The sequence below is a fragment of the Rhipicephalus microplus genome, chromosome 3 (assembly GCF_043290135.1).
Source record: "Rhipicephalus microplus isolate Deutch F79 chromosome 3, USDA_Rmic, whole genome shotgun sequence".
In the NCBI taxonomy this organism is placed as follows: Eukaryota; Metazoa; Arthropoda; class Arachnida; order Ixodida; family Ixodidae; genus Rhipicephalus; species Rhipicephalus microplus.
This window is the reverse complement of record NC_134702.1, coordinates 15,083,845-15,105,496: the sequence shown is the minus strand read 5'-3', so window position 1 is coordinate 15,105,496 and position 21,652 is coordinate 15,083,845. Positions and strand designations below refer to the sequence as shown.

Genomic DNA, 21,652 nt, shown 5'->3' with positions numbered 1-21,652 from the left:
TGGCCTGCAGTATCCATTCGGTGCACTGAAGCAACTTTGTTAAGCAAGACAGTAAGTGCAGGTTAACCACTCATGAGTCTAGGCTGTCACTTCTTTTTTACTTGAGGCAAAACCACAACGACATAAGTGATCACTACTACAACATCAAGAATAAATTAAAACGAATGAAAATAAACAACTTCACTTTTAAGCAGAACCAGCCAATAAAACTGTTCATGAATAGAGGCACATAAAGTTACGCTTGTAAAAAAAATCAGCAAATAAAACATCAACAGCTTTCAGATGCCATACCACTCTTCGTTACAATCACTGCAGTAATTTGTCCACTTATTGGCAGCATTCATTAAACAATCAATGGTTCAGTTACTTCAATTTCCCAGCCTGATATCACAGACACACTGCAATGAATACTCTGCATTGTCTCTCAAATGAAACCAACAATCCATTCATCTGCAAATACACCCACATTCGTAACGTACACTATGCTAATGTGCAGCAGCTTTCATCGCAGAGCACGTACGAAATACAGCAGTCAACTTAGATGCTTTAAATATGTTTATACTAATGGCTAAAAAAACGCGATTTCACAGTTCCTTGTGAGCACACTGGTGGAGGTGCAGTCCCGTAAACGCTGCCTTGCAGAATCCTTGCAGCAAGTTCGTGGTTTCATACATGGCCAATGTGTAAACAAATGTTGAACTGGTGACGTCCCAAGCACTGTTGCGATGACAATCTTCTGACAGAAATTTGTACAGTTTCTTGCTCACTTGACGAGGCTCTGGCCGCGTACCATGCTCTCCAATTGATCCAAGTCTTTGAAATCCAATTTCTTGATGGTTCGTGCTGCCGAGAAAGAAAGAAGAAAAAAAAATGTATGGATTGACGTTTAAATCCTGCGGTTTAAAAGCTTAAATCCTAGTTTTAAATCCTTCACTTAAAGGAGCACTGACATAAAATTTCAAGATCGAGATGTGCCCATCATTCGATCGGTTGTTATGCATAGGTCTTCTTGGCCAAATTTGAACGGCATCCGTCGCGTGGAAGTTATTTCAATTCAATGTCGAACAGCGTAGAAAAGCTAAGGGGAAAAAACGGTAAATAGACTGCCCTGTGACATCAACACTAGTGCTACGTGTTCGGTGCGATACATTCCACAAATATTATCCCGAGTGACAATGCCCTAGTAGTGATGACGTGTACGATCCGACTGTTCTTATCGTGGTGTCGACTGGCGCCAAAGCACAAAAACGCACTCGCTCCTCGCATCAGATCTTCTGTGGCACCGGTTTGAATGAGTTCATGAAATTATCAAGATAAAATCCACCTTTAAAATAACGGCGAAAAAAAAAAGAGCATTATTAAATGTGTGCTTGTCGGTCAACATGTTGGGAGAATCGTTGTGAGTTGCAGGTGAGTTGCAGTCGTCTAGTTCGAAGCACGGAAAAAGCGAAATGAGGGTGTTTTTCATATCACGTATGTGTTACACATCATAAGAGCACAAGCTATCAAAAGTGGAAGAGCCTATAGTCAGATATCATCGTTGACAAGTAACATGCAGGTATCGTTTAATTTTAGTTCGTAGACTTCGCGTCCACGTAAAAGTGGTAATACCGTGTTAACCGTGAGAGGCTGGATAGGTGGCGCCATCTGGAGGCACAAAAAAGAAGCTGGCAAGCAGGAAACGTATTCTATTTCTTCGCTGATGCTCATTTGCGATAGCTATATTGCATTGACCCCTTTGCATATACTTGAATGCTTTGCACGCCAAAACACACCAATATAACAGAGACACACAAGCTAACATTGCTGAGGTGTGCATCCTCGAGCACCTCTGCAGTGTTGCTTGGAACGGCGTCCATTTCGGAATCACTGCTTTGCAAACGGTCAATTGAAGCAAAAATAATTTGCCTCGCAAATCGCAGGGATTCCAAGCTCCACACTATCGTATTGAACCAGAGTCGACACTTTATACAGCGACGACAGCAATGCAGGTGACAAGGCATGACTGAATGTGTCCGCCTAGCAGACGAAATGTTTTCGGGGGAGCTGAGCCTGACGTCACTCTTTTCTGTGGAGAAGTGGTCAGCCGTAGCGTGATCTGGAGGTGACCGCGAGGTAGCGCCCCTGCTGGTGCTCCCAGCGCTAAAAATGGCGGGATTGCCGGCCGTTTTGACTAGTGCTACATAACAGTGATATAAATCAATAAAAGTGATAGTAATTCATCCCTCAGTTGAGTTTTAGGTCGCGAATCACTGCTACGGGGTCTATAGCTACTCGCTGACGCAAAAAATCTTGGCATGAGTAAAGTTAATGTCAGTGCTCCTTTAATACAGCGCAACTACCCTCGAACCTCATTATAACAAAGTTGCATCTTGCACAAAAATAAGTTTGTTATATAGAGAAATTCGTTGTAAAGATTTATTCTTAACTCTATAACAATTGCAAGAATCTTCTTAATTCCCTTCATTATAACCAATATTTCATTATATTCGGGTCTGAGCGTACTGTGAAACTCGAGGAGGAAGTGCGTTGCACAGGCACCCAGCAATTCCCGTTCGTTCAGTTCCCACTGATATCTTGCCAAACTCCCAAAGACGTCTGCATTTGAGGCAAGCATGTACCGTTTCTCCAGCACAAGTAAAATTTTATTTGGGAGATTCACAAGCTCTGTGTGCGACATTCAAGCAACCTTTTGCTTTACTTTGTTGAGTTCCTCGTTGTTACAGCAGTTGAGATATGTCTCATTTACAGCACTTCCGGCAGGTTGTTTCTCGCTTCAGCTGCAGCGAAAAAGCGCCAGCTAAGTGCTGGTGGGGGGAGCAATCGCACACTTTGCAAAGGAGCGGCACTCTCTCTTGTGCATAGGGTGTCAGCCACATGTTTCCTAAGCATGTTTAGCCGTTATTCACTAATTATGGTGATTACTTCTTGGATATCTCTGTCAATTTTATTATTTTAGACATTCACAGTTTTAAGCCCGGCTAGCCTTTTTTTTTTTTTTTTTCAGGCCTGTACTAAGCACTTGACAGCATAACCACGTCGTCTATGAATGAACAAGCCGGGCCCCTAAAAAGCTACGCACTCGGAACTAAAAAAAAAAAAAACTCAATAACAAGCTGTAACACAAGCCTTTAACAAGTTACGTAATGCTTCAAATTCACTAGAAATGCGTGGTCAAGGTCACATAATTTGCACGCCCATCCATTTTCCAATGACTAAGCAAAACAGTGTCAAGCACTACCACAGGCACGAATTTCCTTGCTATTTATAAGCAGAGTGACTAGCATACTTTATTCGTTGTTATAATCGTCAAGTTAATCACAGGCACTGGCCAAGCATGTGAAAGAGGCAATGTCTTAAATTTGCATACAGGCTGTTCTTGCTTACTAAAGACAAGCTGCCATCACTTACATACCCAGACTTATTATGATGTCATGCGTTGCAAACATAAGAGAAATACCATGTCCACCTCAGCAAGCAAACAATCTGCACATGGTTCGAAAACTTCAAAGGTTTGTCAGGTTCGGTCATTGACTGCGATTTGCTAATAAATTAATACCTGACCAGATGGACTTTTTTTTAAACTCTTAACCATTAGAATAGTCTGTTCTAGGAGCTCTATTCCTTTCGTAGATATCTTGTACATAAGATAAATATAAATGTTTTATGAGCATTTACTTCAGTTTTCTGCCACCAGGTGCAAAATCAAAACGAGTTCACCGTGTACCACATTGTGCTCACAATAATGTTGGGCTATGCAGTCAGCAAGTGCTACCATACAGAATAATTTCCAGAAATATATGTTGATCTCATAAAATGTTAATGACGCATGAATTTTTTTCTTTATTCTCTCTCTCTCTCTCTCTTCTATATTTTTAAAAACGAGTCTATTGTAAGCTGAATTGAAAAAATGACCATATAACCGAGTCAGCTCTAACAATCTTTTGCCAGTGTGTTTATAATGTCAAAACATGTCGAACTTATACTGCACTCATAATGTACACAGCCTACTATCATCGTTACTTAGGTGTAACACTTACACTTGGCTTTTTAATTGAAGCATTTCACTAAGCTTTAATTGGCCACATGGAAGATGCCTAAATGGCAGCTCCAGGACAAAATTATCATCATTCTCAGGATTTCGTTCGTGCTGTCCTTTGTTGCACGAGCATTACGACGATGATCAGACTTGAAGAGTGAATGGTCCATCCTGGCAGGAAAGACCATTCAATCCTGCCAAGGAGGACAATTTAAGCTAAAAATTCGATAGATGTCCATGTTCTGCTATTTTCATAATGACAAACTAATCCCCCACCCGCCATACAAAGCATCCTTAAAATGGCCAACAATAACAAACTCACCAAAGTGCTCCTCAATCTGCTTAATGACTTGCAAACCACGGCTGCCCTCAACCAAGTTGACAGCAAAGCCACTCTTTCCAAACCGGCCAGTGCGCCCAATGCGATGCAGGTATGTTTCACAATCAGCCCGCCCCTTCATGTCAACTGGAAGGTCAAAGTTTATGACCACAGTCACCTGCTCCACATCGATGCCTGAAAGTAAGCAAGTCCCAAAGAAACACATTTGGTCAAAGAAGATTCATGAAGCTGACCCAGACAATTCAACAACAAGAAAATGACTGAAGTGCCTGTGAACTACTTCTCATACTAAAGCAATAGCACTAAATAGCTTGTTTCACAGAAATTCCGGCATCGTTGATTCTGAGTGAAAAAATCATCATCTTGTGCATGACCACAAAATAGAGAAAGATGTAAATAATGTATAAAATAAATACTAATACAGAATTCTGGGTCCAAGTGGAGATGGAATCCGAGCCATTGTTCCAAGCAGTTGTTCAACCATGGAGCAACGCATTTGATTGTGAATACAGAGAAAATATGCTTCCTCTGCTTATAAATGCAGTGAAAGTAACTTTCATGTTTTAAAAACACATGCTTCACAATACAAAATGAAATATTGCAGTAGTACTGCATAGTGCAAGCCTACAATGTCATCGTACATTAGAACATGTGATTATCATAATGACATTATGGTTTAAAGCCAGTCCCCCACTGCGAAAAGACCACACATTACTACGCCTATTCCTTACGGCCACGTGTATAGCGAGTCCAAAAAGATTTCATGCACTAGAAACAGGATATCACTATCGCATTCAACTCTTAAAGGCAAAGCTTAAGGGTCCCCCAAATTTTCTTCTGATATTATGAGTGCATCAAGTTCACAATGCTGTCATGATCAACAATAACAAAAGCAGACAGCACTACGTGCTACGAGTGAACCAAAAAATAAAAATCTCATGCTCCTTTCCAGGCCTTGCCGTTACTGCCAGTCATGACATTGCCTGCAGAAGACGCTGGTGGCAACATAACAAAAATGGTGTTCGTATGTTACCAAATACACCCTCTATTCCTCTTGCTTGTGGTGTGCAGAACAAAAGTTGGAGGGAGAGAAGAGCCAAGAAACTGAGCATAGGAAAAAAAAAAAGCGAAGCGCACACTCCGACCGTCAAACTCGTGGGACTCTACTATTGTGGCATCATTTCGAAAAGTCTTTGCGGTTACGTGGTCAATGTACACTTGTGCACAACTACAACACCACAACTAACTTTCGACCTCTGGTTGGTTCGAGGTCTTCAAAAAAGGATGGCAAACCAAAGATAAGTGCGTCACGTCGTTTCCGTGGGCTTGTTCTTGCAGTTTTGCATACTGATTGATTTGATTGATATGTGGGATTTAACATCCCAAAACCACCATAAGATTACGAGAGACGCCGTAAAGGAGGGCTCTGCAAAATTTTGACCACCTGGGGTTCTTCAACGTGCACCCTAATCTGAGCACATGGGCCTACAACATTTCCGCCTCCATTGTAAATGCAGCCGCTGCAGCCGGGATTCCATCCCGCGACCTGCGGGTCAGCAGCCGGGTATCTTAGCCACTAGACCACCACGGCGGGGCCGTTTTGCATATTTCCCTATTGCGAACAAAGGGTGATCGCAAGTTGTATGTCAATCGGGAAAACTTGTTACTGGCCAAAAACAGAAAAATATGTGGCCCTCAAAGGCTGCCTCGCCAAGTATCAACAACTCATCACAAGTCAAGCCTGTCAAGGTTAACACAGTAGGGGTGTCCAAATATTCAAACCTTCGAGTATTCTTGAATAATGTCCGATATTTGATTAGATTCACACTAGAGTTTTACTATTCTAAACTATTCGAACTTCCGAAAGATATATATATACAGTCAACATCAGATTGGCAGTGGCCTTTTCAGATTTTCAATATTCATCACTCATTTCATTTCATTTTACTTTATTTACTCTCAGGGCCATATGGCATTATAGAGGAGAGTGGAAATAAAGTTTACAAGGAAAAGGAAAATACAGCATGAGAATATACAGCACAGAAAATACATATTATACAGCAGAATGTACAGCAGAGAAAATACAGCATGAGAATAAACAATGCAACAATAAAAAAAGTAAAGAAGAACTCCTGATTATACAATAGTAGCTGTGCAATGACGGTGAACATAATACAATTTTGAGTAACGTTTAGCTCATACAATACTGAGTAAGGTACGACGTAAAATATTGTTATTAGTAATAGTGACGATGTCTTCGGGAAGGTGGTTCCAATCTACTGATGTACGAGGTATAAATGATCGAGAAAAACACTGGGAGTTGCAGGATGCGATTCCAACCTTATGACGATGGTCGATGCGAGGGGATATGTACTGAGGATTGAGGACTAATTGGTTATGTAGGGTGGGATGATGAAATAATTTGTGAAATGTACTCAAACGAGATATTTTCCGACGGGATGCAAGAGAAGGAAGGCCTAGGCTGGATTTCATTGAACTGATACTGGCGATGCGATTGTAGTTAGAAAGTATGAAACAGGGGGAGTTATTCTGTACGCGCTCAAGAGAAGTAACCAGGTTATCGTAGTAAGGATTTCACACTGATGATGCATATTCAAGTTTGAAACGTATTAATGTTTTGTACAACAGAAGTTTTAGTGCACAAGGTGCTTTTGAAAAGTTACGACGTATGTAGCCTAATATGCGATTAGCATTATTAGTAATGTATGCGATGTGGGGTGCCCAAGATAAGTTAGATGTGATAAGAATGCCCAGGTATTTATACGAGGAGACTGGATCAAGTGGGACGTTACTCAAGCAGTATTTTGGTGGGGTGTTAATAGATCTAGTTACGTGCATTACCTTACATTTAGCGATGTTTAAGTCCATTCGCCATGTGCTGCACCAAGCTGCTACTTTGTTAAGATCAGATTGGAGGCTTAAACTGTCATTATTACTAGTTATTTCACGAAAAATGACGCAGTCATCTGCAAAAAGATTAATGTTAGAAGAAACTGAAGACGCGAGGTCATTAATATAAATTAGAAACAAAAGTGGACCAAGAAGTGACCCTTGCGGTACACCTGAGTGGACCGCAGCAGATGACGAACTGTGATTGTTAGCAGTAACATATTGAACACGGTTAAACAAGAAACACTCAATACACTTGAGTAAACTATTGTCAATATTTAATAGTCTCAGTTTGAACAGTAGTAGTTGGTGACAGATTTTGTCGAAAGACTTACTGAAGTCTAAAAAAATGCAATCAGCACATGATGAACGATCTAAAATGTGATGCAGTTTGTGAGTGAAATATGAGCTGTGTTTCGCGTGAAAAATGTTTGCGAAAACCATGTTGTGCTGGTGTAAAAGAAGAATTTGATTAAAGGAAGTTAATGAGGTTGGTGAAAATGACATGTTCTAATAATTTACAGGAAGTGCTTGTTAACGAAATAGGGCGATAATTTTTCGGAGAGTGTTTATTGCCTGACTTAAAGATTGGGACCACCCTCCCGATTTTCCATTGTGTAGGAATGGTTGATGTATCTAAGGACTGTTGAAAGATTTTTGTTAGTATCACTGAACTGTAAGTAACGGTGCTTTTCAGAAATTTGGTACCAATATTGTCATGGCCAGGGGATGAGTGAATGGGCAAGTTATCTATGGGTTTAGTGATACCGGAATGATCAATGGAAATTGGTGGCATGGCAATATAATTGAAGCTTTGCACATGGGGTTGGATGACGTTAACAACTCGAGAAAAGTTGTTTTTAAAAGTATCATTAAGTAGATCGGCGCACATGTCAGTAGGAACTGGATTGTCAAAATCATCAATTAGAACTATGGTGTTATCTGGTAAAGGGTTAATTAAATGCCAAAATTTACGTACATTATTTGCAAGCATATTATTGAATCATGAAAACGCTGATTCCAACATAGAGATGATAGATGTGGCAGAGGTGGGGGCTCAATTAATGGTGTTTTCGACCTGAAATTGGCAAAAATAAAATGCCGAAAATTTTTAGCACAAAAAAAATTCAGATGCTCATATTGTTACGAGTAACTTATTTATTAAATTATATAAGATGGACCATGCTCGGCGAACAAGATGGTGACAGTTCATCAACAACAAGCAACCGACATCGTCTTTCTCTTTCATGCAGCAAGGCTGTGGCGGCTGTTGTGTATCATAACCTCCCGGCGGTAGAAGCACTGTCTCGGTGCTTGAGCTACTCGGATGCAGTAGAAGGAGGGTAATAAAGCTTGAGTCGAGCTATGTGCACGATGTCGCTCGAAGCTGACGATGATGACATTGGATCGGCTGGAACGATCTCATATGTAACGTCAGTCACTTGGCGAACGACGCGGTATGGTCCAGTGTAGCGTGACAGCAGTTTTTCAGAAAGACCTACACGCCGGGTGAGGAACCAGAGAAGGACAAGGGAACCCGGTGAAAAGTGCACGTTTCGATGATGGGAATCGTAGAGCTCTCTTTGGTGCTCCTGTGAGGCCTGCAGATGGCTGCGGGCAAGTTGGCGTGCGTGGTCGGCTCGTGCGATGGCTTCGCCGGCATACTCAGTGACCGAGGGCAGCAAGGTGTCAAGGGGTAGGGCGGGTTCTCGGCCGTATAGAGGATAGAATGGGCGAATAGCCGGCTATGTCGTGACGTGACGAATTATATGAGAATGTCACAAATGGCAAATGACCGTCCAAGTCCTGGTGGTCGGTTGCTATGTATTTAGAAAGCATCTCGGTTATAGTGCGGTTGAGGTGCCCCGTAAGACTGCTCATTTGTGGATGGTCTTACGTAAGACCGTTCGTTTGCGGTTGAGGCACTCCGTAAGATCGTTCGTTTGCGGATGGTACGAAGTGGCAAACTTGTGCTTGGCAGAGCAAGAGCGCAGGATTTCATGAACGACAGCTGATAGGAAGGGCCGGCCCCGGTCAGTGAGAAGTTTGCGTGGAGCTCCGTGTACTAAAATAATATTGCTGCGTGCCAGTGCATGGAGCTGAAGAAGACAAAGCAGATAGACTGGCGCGAGCTAATCTGTAAAGCTGGCGCTGCTCGCCTAACCGGCTGTAAATACATCGGTGACTACCCCTCTGAGTCAGTCTCCTTCCCATAACAATATCATATACCAGAAAGTCCGCCACATCGGTTGCGCAATTCGTTGGAAGTGCTCGAGTGATAGCGTACCGTGTCGCATAGTCAGTGGCGACAGCAATCCATTTGTTGCCTGAGCTGGAGATCGGGAATGGGCCAAGCAGGTCGAGGCCAACTAGAAAAAAAAGTTCAGTGGAAGTGTCGATCGGCTGAAGGAATCCAACTGGTAGAGAGAATGGCTTTTTCCGGCGCTGGCAGGGCTCACAAGCGGCAACGTAGCGTCGAACAAAGCGGGCAAGACCAGGCCAAAAGAAATGACGACGTACACGGTCGTATGTGCGAGAAACGCCCAAGTGGCCCGCCAAAAGAGCGTCATGAAGTTGGTTGAGGACAGTCGCACGAAGACGTGCTGGTATGACAGGGAGTAAGTCATGGCCACATGGATCAAGGTTACGGCGATACAGGATCCCGTCTTTGACCAGGAACATTTGTAGAGATGCGTCGCGAGGCATTGACTCAAGCTTGTCAATGATGGTTTGCAGGGAAGCATCTCGGCGTTGTTCGTGGCCAAGGTTGAGTAGCTGCGTCACAGACATAAGGTCTGGAAAGGTGTAAGTATGGGCAGCTTCTTCCACAGGGTAGCGTGATAAACAATCCACATCTTGATGCAACGGCCCTGTTTTGTACGTTACGGTGAACGTGTATTCTTGTAAACGTAGGGGCCAACGAGCGAGGCGTCCTGTGGGATCCTTGAGTGAGGCCAGCCAGCAGAGCGTGTGGTGATCAGTGACTACTCAGAATGGACGGCCGTATAAGTATGGGCGAAACTTGGAGACTGCCCACACAAGAGCAAGACACTCATGCTCCGTGATTGAATAGTTGCCCTCGGTGGTAGATAGCAGTCGGCTTGCATATGCTATAACATGGTCATGTCCGCGTTGGTGTTGCAATAGCGTTGCTCCTAGGCCGTGCCCACTAGCGTCAGTGCGAACCTCGGTTGAAACTGATGAATCGAAATGAGCTAAAATCGGCGGTGTTGTAAGGAGGGTCGTGAGCTGGGAAAAAGATGAAGCGTGATCAGCGCCCCAGAAAAACGGGGCGTCCTTCTTCAGGAGGTTTGTGAGTGGGCGTGCAATGATCACAAAGTCCTTAACAAAGCGTCGAAAATAGGATCATAAGCCCACAAATCTGCGAACGTCCTTTGTTGACAGGGCATAACTTTGAAGTGATAAAGAACGTCAGGAGTGACGAATGCAGTCTTCTCACGGTCCACCTCGTCTACAGCGATCTGCCAATAGCCAGATCGAAGGTCGATAGTGGAAAAATACGTAGCACCGTAAAGGCAGTCTAAGGCATCGTCGATTCTAGGCAACGGGTAAACATCTTTCTTCGTAATTTTGTTGAGATGCCGATAATCTACACAAAAGCACCATGCTCCATCCTTCTTTCTGATTAGGACGACAGGAGAAGCCCAGGGGCTACACGAGGGCTCGATTATGTCTTTTGCAAGCATCTTTTCGACTTCCTGTTGTATGACTGTACGCTCGGATGCAGAAACACAGTATGGACGTCGGTTAATGGGACTCGCATCACCAGTATTGATGCGATAAGTAACAACACTCGTTCGGCTTAAGGCCATGCTGGTGAAGTCGAAAATATCACTGTAGGACTCCAGGACGTGACCGAGGGCTTCCGCTTGATCAGGAGCGAGGTCTGATGGTACCATGCGGTCAACGTCGACGCCTGATGAACGTGATAGAGTTGGATCATGGTCTGAGGTGCAGCAACCATCCACTCCGAAGGGCTCAACCGTATGGTCTTGTAGGAGAGTAATTTCAGCCAGGGAGATACCTTGGGGAAGAATTTGGGCAGCGAGGGCAAAATTGACAATAGGAAGGCATGTATGGTTTTCAACAATTGTCGAAATGGTGTGCGGAACAGCGAAGCCATGCGTAAGCATCACGGCATGAATCGGTGCCACCATGTAATCGCCGTCAGGTACAGGTGGCGTAAAAAAGAGGTCGACGTGTGTAACACAGTTAGGCGGAAAGCGTACGAAATGAATGCAGCAAAGGCTGCTTTGAGGTGGGTTGTTCGGATCGAAAAGTAGAGGCATCTCAAGGTCAAGACAGCCGGCTGAACAGTCTATAAGGGCCGAGTGAGCGGTTAGAAAATCCATACCTAGAAGTAGATCATGAGGGCAATTTTCTCTAACGGTGAAAAGAGCAGCAGTGCTTCTATCGGCAATAGTCACGCGGGCAGAGCACAAGCCGATGATGGCGGCAGTTCCCTCGTCGGCGACTCGAACGGCTCGGTTCAAGGCGGGTGTGACAACTTTCTTTAGGCGGCGGAGAAGAGCAGCACTCATTATGGACACATGCGCGCCGGTATCGATCAATGCGCACACAGGTACATTGTCTAAATCAACTTTTAACAGATTCTGGGTTGTCGGTAATGTTACAAGAGTTTTCTTGCAGAGGTTGTCGTTAATGCAGCTCCACCTCGAGAAGCTGCACTGCCTAGTTTTCCGGTCGGGGGCGCTGCAAATAGGTCGGAGAGGCAGAACGGCGTTGTGGGGGCGAACGAGACTGACGGTGAGCAGGGGATGGTGAGCGGGTGTAGCGAGGTCTCGTCAAGAGGTGCGCCAGAATCAGAGGACGTGGTCGGCATAGGGGAATCAAAATGAAATGCTGAGGACGACTGGTGGACAGAAGTGGCCTGGATAGGAGGCCCATAGTGTGCCGGCGGAGCCCAGTGATTGTGGCAGTGGCGAGCAATATAACCAACGCGTCGGCAGTTGAAGCATATAGGCTTGTCGTCCAGTGTACGCCATTCGGACAAATTGCGCTGTCGAGAGTAGTAGGAACCAAAGCGAGGAGCAGAGGGATGACGATAAAAAGACTCGGCAGAGTAGACTGGTTGAACGCGGTGTAGGCCGACGTTCGATAATTCTTGACGAACGACGGCTTGTATCAGTGAGATCGTTATCGGTGAATGATCAGGCGTTGGGACTGGAATGACTACTGGTTGGGCTGCCTCGACCTCGCGATGATTGATGCAGGTGAGGTTGTCACATTGGAGAGCTTGGCGGACGGCATCATCGCAAAAGGAAGTAGCAGCTGTGCTCGGCAGGCGCATGATGCTGTGGGTGACGCGGCGAGCTTTAGCCTGTTCTAGAAGACGACATTCTGTCAGGATCGTGTCAATGCTCGTGACATTATTAAAACCAGCAGGTAGAAGGCATCGTCAGCAATCCCTTTGAGGATGTGACTAACTTTTTCGTTTTCCGACATGCGCTGGTCGAGCTTGCTACAAAGCGCCAAGACGTCAAGAATGTATGAGACGTACGATTCAGTAGGCCTCTGGGCGCGAGTGGCGAGAGTCTTCTTGGCAGCGAGTTGACGACCAGATGAATCACCGAAAAGATCACGGATCTTCGTTTTGAAGAGATCCCAGCTTGTGATTTCGGCTTCATTGGTTTTGAACCATGTCCGCAGCGTGCCGTCGAGGTAGAATATAACATTGGCGAGCATGAGCGTGCAATCACAGTGATGGGTAGCACTTACATGCTTGTATCGGTGCAGCCAGGAGTCAACGTCGATGGTACTGTCAGCGGAGAAAGTGCCAGGATCCCGCAGGGGTGGCAGAGTGACGTAGGTTGTCAACTTGGCTGGAAAGGCCGGTAGTGATGAGGCACTGGCAGTTGAAGTTGAGTCCCCGGTGTTGCGACTGCTGAGCATCTCCATCGAGGTACGGGAGTTGTCTACCTCTACCAATAATGTTATGAGTAACTTATTTATTAAATTATATACGATGGACCGTGCTCGGCGAACAAGATGGCGACAGTTCATCAACAACCAGCAACCGACGTCGTCTTTCTCTTTCATGCAGCAAGGCTGTGGCAGCTGTTGTGTATCAATATGTACGCACTGATGTTTACAAGGCAGATTTGGAACTCCAGACTTGAAAGGAGCACACCCTTGTCTGCCGCATTAGTTGGGCTTCCAAAGAAGTTGAAAAAGGAGGACAGGCTGAGCATCTTTGCCTTCACATGTTATGTGTTGTCGGCAACACTTTGGTAGCACCAAATCATGTACTAATACAATTCGGCCTCAGCATGGGCTCATTCTTGATAAGATAGCTATGAAACACCACCCTGTCAGTGCTTCATCAACGTAGCCAAGAGAAACATTTTCATGTTGCTATCTTTGTTTCTTAGTTTATTGTGAACAATCGGATAAATTGTCCAAGGAGACCCAACTAAAGACAAATATTGCCTGACTGGGTCGTGCCACCCATACAGCAGCAGCAGCAGCAGAAAGAAATTTACGAACATGAAAGCCTACATGAAAATCAAACACTACACTTGTTTGCATAGTGAGAGGTACAATTCATCAAAATAATTACGATAAAAAAAAAACTAAAAAAACAGTGCTATACAGTTTTACAGTTATTTAGCACTAGAAAAAGTAGAAGCACAAATATAACAAAAAAAATGCACGTACAGTCTATGTCCAATTTCTCGGATGTCCGAAATTCTGGACATGCCCAATTTTCCGGACTCATCTGTGGCACCGTCAAGTTCCCCATAGCTTGACGGTTATAGCTTCCAACATTCAATTTTCTGGACTCTTTGCTGGTAACCACGCTCTCGAAGTCACTATCGATGCCATTATTTTGGTTGTTTTCAGACCCTCAAAACCGAAAATGCCGCAATCCAGCGCACGCCAATCCATTGCCAGCCATAGCGTAGGCCACATTGTGCTGTTTTGGCGCTGTGCTGCCTGTGCTTAGACAGCGAAAAAAGCTACGCTGTTGACCATAAGTTAAAAGCGTAGCTTTTCGTCACTTGTTCATGTTTTTATTCTGCTCTGACTGGCCGATGCAGTTATAGATGGGGAACAAACTTTTTACGGACCGGTCAAAGCATTTTCTGCTTCACGAAAATCATTTTCTTTTATCAAAAGAGATTAGCATCACCCCTGCTCTATCGAAGCTGCTGTGAGTTGATTGCGACGAATCTTTCTAAATGTTTTAGTTTTGCCATACTGGAAGTGCCAAGATAGGTTTCCGCTTTAGTCTCTGATTAATCTGATCAGCCTTGCTGCTTATGGCAACTTGGAGCGATGGCGGCAGCTTGCAAAGTGGCGACAAATAAAGCAGTGGACTCGAGCTCAGTGGGAAGCTATGCTTTTAAGCTTGCCTCGCAACTTGGCCCTGCAGGCCAGGGAGAAAGTGAGACACTATGGCTTTTAGCACTAAGAAACATTCATTAGGAGACTGGCTAGTTGGTTTACACTCAAGTTTAAATGTCCTTTACAGCTCAAAATACAACTCACACAGCAAAGAAGCACAGACGTGCAGCGCTGTTAATTTCTATCCCTTCCTTTCTTTCTCAGCAACGATGAGCTAACAGAGATGCATACGCACACAAACTGCTAAATGCTGTTATGCTGTAAGTTAAAATATTTTATGATACTCATATGAATTGATCTCCCCAACTGCTATAAGTAGCCCCTGCTAATGTGATCGGCGGCTAGCCTAGCCTTACTACTTTTAGAGGGAAATGCTCTCCGGCTATTCCAAAATATTTTAAGCATTGTTAAGCACATGAATGCACTGTTTAATGTGCATGCACTGTAATAAATATGACATTTCACAGACTCGGGACATCATGTAATAAGTAGGTGATTTTATGTCACGGAAAAAATTTTAATAAAAACCCAATGACAAACATTGTGGCATAGTGAAAATAGTTAATTTTCTTATTTCTTACAGGGTCGTGCATAAGTGGTCATTACACAATGGATAATTTTCGCAGCTTCTGTTGCCTTGAGTAATGAGCTGGTGCTGTGTGAATGACCCAGAATGTTTAGAACAATCATATACAAATAATAACCTTTCCAAAGGAGGCCAACGCGAGATAGTTTATTGTTTTCAACTTATAATTGCCCACACTTTTTTTTTTTTTAAAAAGAAGTTTGTTTACACCATTTGTATTGGAGTAGTTATGCAGGTGCTTGGTAAAAAAAAAAAGAAGTTTGTTTACACCATTTGTATTGGAGTAGTTATGCAGGTGCTTGGTACCCTTTAATAAATAATGCTAATACAAATATGATGGGTGTAAACAATGTACTATGCCTCTAACACCACAAATTATACATTTTTAGAAGAAAATGATTGAAAAGTTGATAATAAAGGTAGTATAATAATAGTAATGTTGCTAATAATTTCATGCCCAAAACACTGGACTATTATCAAACAAGGCGCATTATAATGCACGCAAACCTTAATACATGCAGGAAAGTTAATACTTATTTTGAAAAAGTATAAGATCAATCATTCATTAAAGAAAATGTTTGATTCCTCCATCATAGGAATTGATAAATTACAAAAGTAAAACGTGCTTTTACAGAGGTAATTTACCATTTACTATACATTGATAAAGGAGAGTTCGCTGATGTATGTTTTGGTGTTTCAGGGCTATAGCACCACTCAAAGTAAATGTATCCTCATTGGCAGTTGGTACATCTCCATCCCGACGACTAACATTCATAATTAACTTATTAAACAAACCATTGCGATATCTGTAGATGATAACCACCACAAAAGCATACTCAGAGAAAGAGGTGTGATGGCAAGATGAGCGTTGCATCTAGTGATTATGGCGCTCGACTGCCAACCCAAGGTCGCGGGATCAAATCCCGGCCGCAGCAACTGCGTTTTTGATGGAGGCAAAAATGCTGTAGGCACTTGTGCTCAGATTTCAATGCATGTCAAAAAACCCCAGGTAGTCGAAATTTCTGGAGTCCTCCACTTCATCGTCTTTCATTATCATAAAGTGGTTTTGGGACGTTAAAACTTACATGTTATTACTATTAATCCATAGCACGCAGATATTGGGCTAAAAATGCCGTCCCTCCGCCTGTTGAAGTGTTATTGAACTTTGTGGAATCTAAGAAACCGATAAGCACATCGTCTTGCCCCTTGTAGCGATCGGGCTATGCCTTGACCCAGCGAGTCATTTGCCAAGCCGGATTAGTGCAAAAAGGACAGTCTCGCCACGTCTGGACGGAGGAAGCAACAGAGGCCGGCCCCACGAGACGTCGCCTACTGATTGACAGCGGCGCCAACGGGATGGAATGTCGCCAAAGAGGGTTTTGGAGCCGCCACTCTATCTCCTGCCTGGGCCAGTCACGCATCGTTAGCGCGTTAACCGGCAGACGACGACGGCGCTGGTCAAAGGGCTCTCCCCGGAGGATTCCACGAACCGGGCACCTCTCAAAAGATCGGCGCTTGTTTAATCCATTGTCAAGTAGCCGACCGGCTGACTGCCTATGTCCGCCAGGCATTGTCCCGGAGTACGAGACGTAGTGTCGCCAAGACGCCACCAAGAGGACAACAGGGACGGCGTCTTCCTGGGGGAGACCGCGGCGGCTGCCGCGGATCGCCCCGCTAATTGAGCGAACATAATCGGCGGACCCTTTGAGGTATGCGGCCAGGATCGTGGGCACTCTCGACTAAAGGCTCACACACGACGAGGAAGAGCCCTGCTGGCGCCACCAAAGTGCAGTGTTCACGTGGACCTTGCATGCTCGGCCCCCCTCACCTGTGTGTGCGTGATTGGTGGTCGACTCGTAGAGGAGGAGCCCGACAGGGCATAAAACGACACGGCAGAGTGCTGGACGTCGCTCTAAACCTTGCTCTGAACTATGTAAAGTTTAACCACCACGTTCGTGGTTTGTGAAACCACTATTTCTTCTCTTCTCTTCTGTCATCTCGACAACTCACTGTAAAGATGTAAATAAATCCGTTAAGTTTGCTCAAAGCTCTCCCCTAGTCCTTGGCTCGACGGAGCGACGGCGATCGGCCCCGCTACCTGCAGACCGCGGTCGCCGCGACGCGCAACACCCTGTAGCCCAGCCGCGATGTTTCTCGGGGCATGCGCAAGCGATGAACGCGCATGTACATCCACGTGAGATAGGCGCGTGTCGCAGGGCTATTTTTGGTTTCAATCAACGCTACAAGCGAGACAGAGGCTTGGGCCGATGCCGGAACCTCGTGGTACGTTAAGGCAGCGACAAAATTGCACTTGTATTGGAAAGGTGCTGAATGGGGCAGTCGCGCAGCAGTATAGCTGTTGTAGGTGCTAATCGTGGAGGCCATGTAATGATGAATTACTTTATCGCTCCAAGAGGGTGACAACAACTCGTTGACTAAAAGCACTCTTAGAGAAAAATGTGACATACATAAGGTGCGTTTGTATAGCTGTTAGAATGTGTGGCCATTGCACATTGAATGGCATGCTCGGCACTTGTGCGGGCGGATTGAGAGGTCATCGGTTGCATGCCCTTTGTCACAATTTTTTTGTTTGACATGTGATTGCGTGCATTTTTTCGACGTCATTTTCCTAATAAAAATACGTCACTGAACTCTTAGTGGACTTCGGCATACAACAGTTTTGCATTAAAATTTGGCAGACATCCCATGAACTGTGGGAATCGGTTCCATGCGAAGCTGTCAGTGAGTACCTGCCTGTGCCCCATACCTTACTTTTTTCAGACATGCTTTACAGGGTACATTGACATGTTTTTGTAAATAGGGTAGTAGTGGTCGACTACACTGGTGTATAAAAAAAATATCTATGATTTGACGTAACGTCAACACTCAGATTAGGGCACAGACGTCAGTTTTATGGAAACGAAGTGCGCGCTATGCTGCGATATGAATATCATTCGTGAGCACATTCCTCCGTTGCCGAGCAATGCTTGATGAAAGCTTGCAGAGTCATATGAGTGCACATATAGTATTCACGAGACTTATAAAAGTGAAGCTGACACTGAAGCCACATTGTCACAGAATGTCGTAGAACCAACTCGCTCTCCAGGACAGCCTTCTGCTACAATTGATGTTAACCGGACCTGACGTAGGAGTACGTGTGCAATGTTTATCTCCTTGTTAAAAATTTATATATCTATCGTTATAAATATAATCACTTTGCACCGACTTGAGGTCTGCACAGTAATTTTTCCAAAGCAGATATATCTATCGTTATAAATATAATCACTTTGCACCGACTTGAGGTCTGCACAGTAATTTTTCCAAAGCAGATTCAAGATCTTGCCTGGTTCTGTGGCAGAATACATCACTGCCACACGAAATGCTTGGGCTCGATTCCTGCTGGGATCCTGATTTTTATTCTTTGCAGTTGTCAGATCAATGCTGCGGATGCCGCATTTTTGTAAAGGTTCTCGTGTTTAAATTACTGATGACATTGTCTCTGCTCCTGGGAAGATACAAACTTCAAAGCGCCTACTTGCATGCCGCAGCCCGTGGTATATGGGTATGTGACACACATGGGTGAAAGTTTCATGACGTACACAGGAAATAACTTTCACGTTATTTATGTCGGTACCAGAAACATGTTCTCATATTGTAACAATACTTATTGTTGGCATAGTTGGTACTTGCTTAATAACATGCTTTGGCCGCAAATAACACCTGAACGATGCCGCTTGTGCTTGTCGTTGTGCGTTCCTTTACCTGTGCTTGTCGTTGCGTATTGCTTTACCTTGTGTTTGTCTTGTTTGCAGCCAAGCCATGTTCTCATACACCTGTGCCCCATATGCCAATTTTAGAATATATTAAAGTGATGCGGTAATTATGAGAGCACCAAGACATAGCTGGCCAGATAGGTAGATAAGCAGATAGGAATGCTCAAAATTTCTTTGGTTCCTCAAGGATTGCTTCACATTCAAAAACAGAGTTTTTTGTGAGCTGTTCTTAGTCATTAAAAATTCCATTTATTGATAAAAATATTTACTATTGAGGCCGCCATCAACATAATTGTATCCATGCGGAAAGTTGTGAGGTAATGCACGAAAAGTGGCACGTTTAATATTATTACATGCATGACAAACATAGATGTGTTGTCCCAATGCATGCTGCTCAAAACTGACTGTCCTTTTTTTTACGCTATTGACCAGGTGCTTTGTGTATAAAAAGTCACATGAAAGTGCAAGCGTGTCAAAGAAGTTGTCTCTCTTAATATATAGGTTTGTCCCCCCCAACTTGCGAAAGAGTTGGTACGCCATTGTGTTTGTCATCGACATGCTTGCAGACTCGTGGAAGGCGGTTACGCAACAGACCTTCCGAAACTGTTTTCGCCACGCGAGCGGGAGTGGACAGAGTGTGGGACGAACTTCCACCCACGACATTGCCTTTGACAATCTGCACGTTGCCAGTGTTTCGATTCCAGCCAGTATAACCCTCGAGGGCTTCGCCGATGCCGACAAAGACCTCGGACGAGATCAAAGAGGCCGAGCCTACACAGCCAACGAGCTCGGAGTTGACGCAAGCAATGACACTGTCATCAGTGTACAGCGACAGCATGGCGTTAACTTAAATTGAGGCAGACACCATGGCGGGCAAGCGGAACGCCTTACAAAAATAAGTAACTTCTTTTTGTTTGTGCCTAAGTGTTTATAAATGCAGTAGTGCCGGCTAAATCAGACATTTTTTTCTTCTCTTTTTTTCGGCTCTTTCCAGAGCCACCTAGACGATGCATTTGCTGAATTGCAATGAGAACCCCGCACTCTTGCTGCTACCCTCTTCATGAACAAAAAAATACCAATTAAAAAGTGTGTTTTAGCTCGCATTCATTTTTCCTGACTGCTCGATTTCCCAAACGTTTTTGCAGTCCCTTGAGAGTCCAGGAAATCGCATGATGACTGTATCACTCTCTCGAAAAAAAAAAAGAAGAAAAGAAAATAGAGAATGAAAGGCATAAGAACAACCTGATAGGGCTTACGAGCCACATGTGGGGAAAAACAGAAACAAAAACAATACATAACATTGACTGTGGAATCATAGCCTTCATCGATTAATATTAGCTTAGTCCTCTGAAAATAATAATCCTTTATCATTATTTTTTCAATGCTTCCTTTCTAATTACGGAATTGAGGATATCTCTGGCATAGTCATTGAGGAGAATCGGAATTTGCACAGCAAGTTCTTGTTCACCGTAATTTGCTCTACTATGCAATTGGTGTAAGTACAAAACTATTTGCGAAACTATAGCCTGTCATTTTTACACTGTATCTACTCTGGAAAGAATGCCAGACTGAAATTGCCACATAATTTCAAAAAATAGCTTGTATGTATGGATTTTGAACGCCATTCATATTTTATTTTTAGAATAGTACGTTTGGGTGCTGACCATATGTCTTGAGTTTTCTATTGCACATTTTCTATCTCATAAGAATATGCCTAAGAATTCTTTCCGACAATGTTTTTTCTGCAATTTCACTTCAAACTATACAGAAAATTGCCTGAAATTATTCTATTCAACTCGCACTCACACTTCAATATTCGAATTCGCTTCACGCCCAAAATTTTGCTATTTGCACAGCTCAAGTTAAAGCTCTTGAATATGCACTCGATTGGGGCATATGCCGAAGCAATCTTGAAGCCAGAAAAATTGGACCACAACAAAAAATGAAGTGCCACAAGAATAACCTTCCCTTTCACTGATGACAAATCGAGCCTGTTTCCCAACCTCTTTATTTAAAACTTGTTGTCAATATCTGGGCACATAAGTTTTGTTTTATAAGACCTGGTACTACATTCAGGTGAATCTCTATTTTGAACCCGAGAAAATTCGGCGAGCATCAAAAAGTACATTTTTCTTTCTCTGTCAGATAGTACCAGAGAAGCTTCCTACAAGGTGAAGTTGATAAAAATTGTTATATAACTGATGTTTTTGGTACATCAATTTTATGAGAGGTTTAGCCAGGATCAAACTTCAAATGTGTGCCATTACATTACAAGGAGAATTGTAATCAAGGTTTTAATGCATATACAGTAAACTTTCAATAGTTCTAACTTGAGGGGATCTCTGGTTTTATAAGAATTATCAGATGTTTTCATAAATACAACTCAGGAAAACATACCAACTAGCATTGTGATTAAGCTTGTGCAAATATTCGAACGAATAGTAGGGTATTTGAATTCGCTTCGATTTTAAATTATTGAAAATTCCGAAGTATTCGCAAGGAACGAATAAATGCATACTAATCCGAGTGTACCGCCTGTAAAGGTGGTTTCACTGCAGTGTAGGGGCGCTAAACTAAAAAAACATTTACTTAATGTACCACCTGTAAAGGTGGTT

The 21,652-nt window shown here is 43.6% G+C and overlaps 1 protein-coding gene across 1 annotated transcript in view; it reads right to left on the bottom strand.

Moving 5' to 3' along the window:
* Positions 1-544: 544 nt before the first annotated feature.
* Dbp80 (putative ATP-dependent RNA helicase Dbp80) overlaps positions 545-21,652 on the bottom strand; it is a 33,949-nt gene continuing 12,841 nt past the window's right edge. The window contains exons 6-7 of the mRNA XM_037432952.2: positions 4,362-4,553; positions 545-843 (exon numbers count right to left, since the gene is read on the bottom strand). Of these exons, the coding sequence (XP_037288849.1) occupies positions 764-843; positions 4,362-4,553 (272 nt within the window). The 3' untranslated portion in view covers positions 545-763. The remainder of the gene's footprint in view (positions 844-4,361; positions 4,554-21,652) is intronic.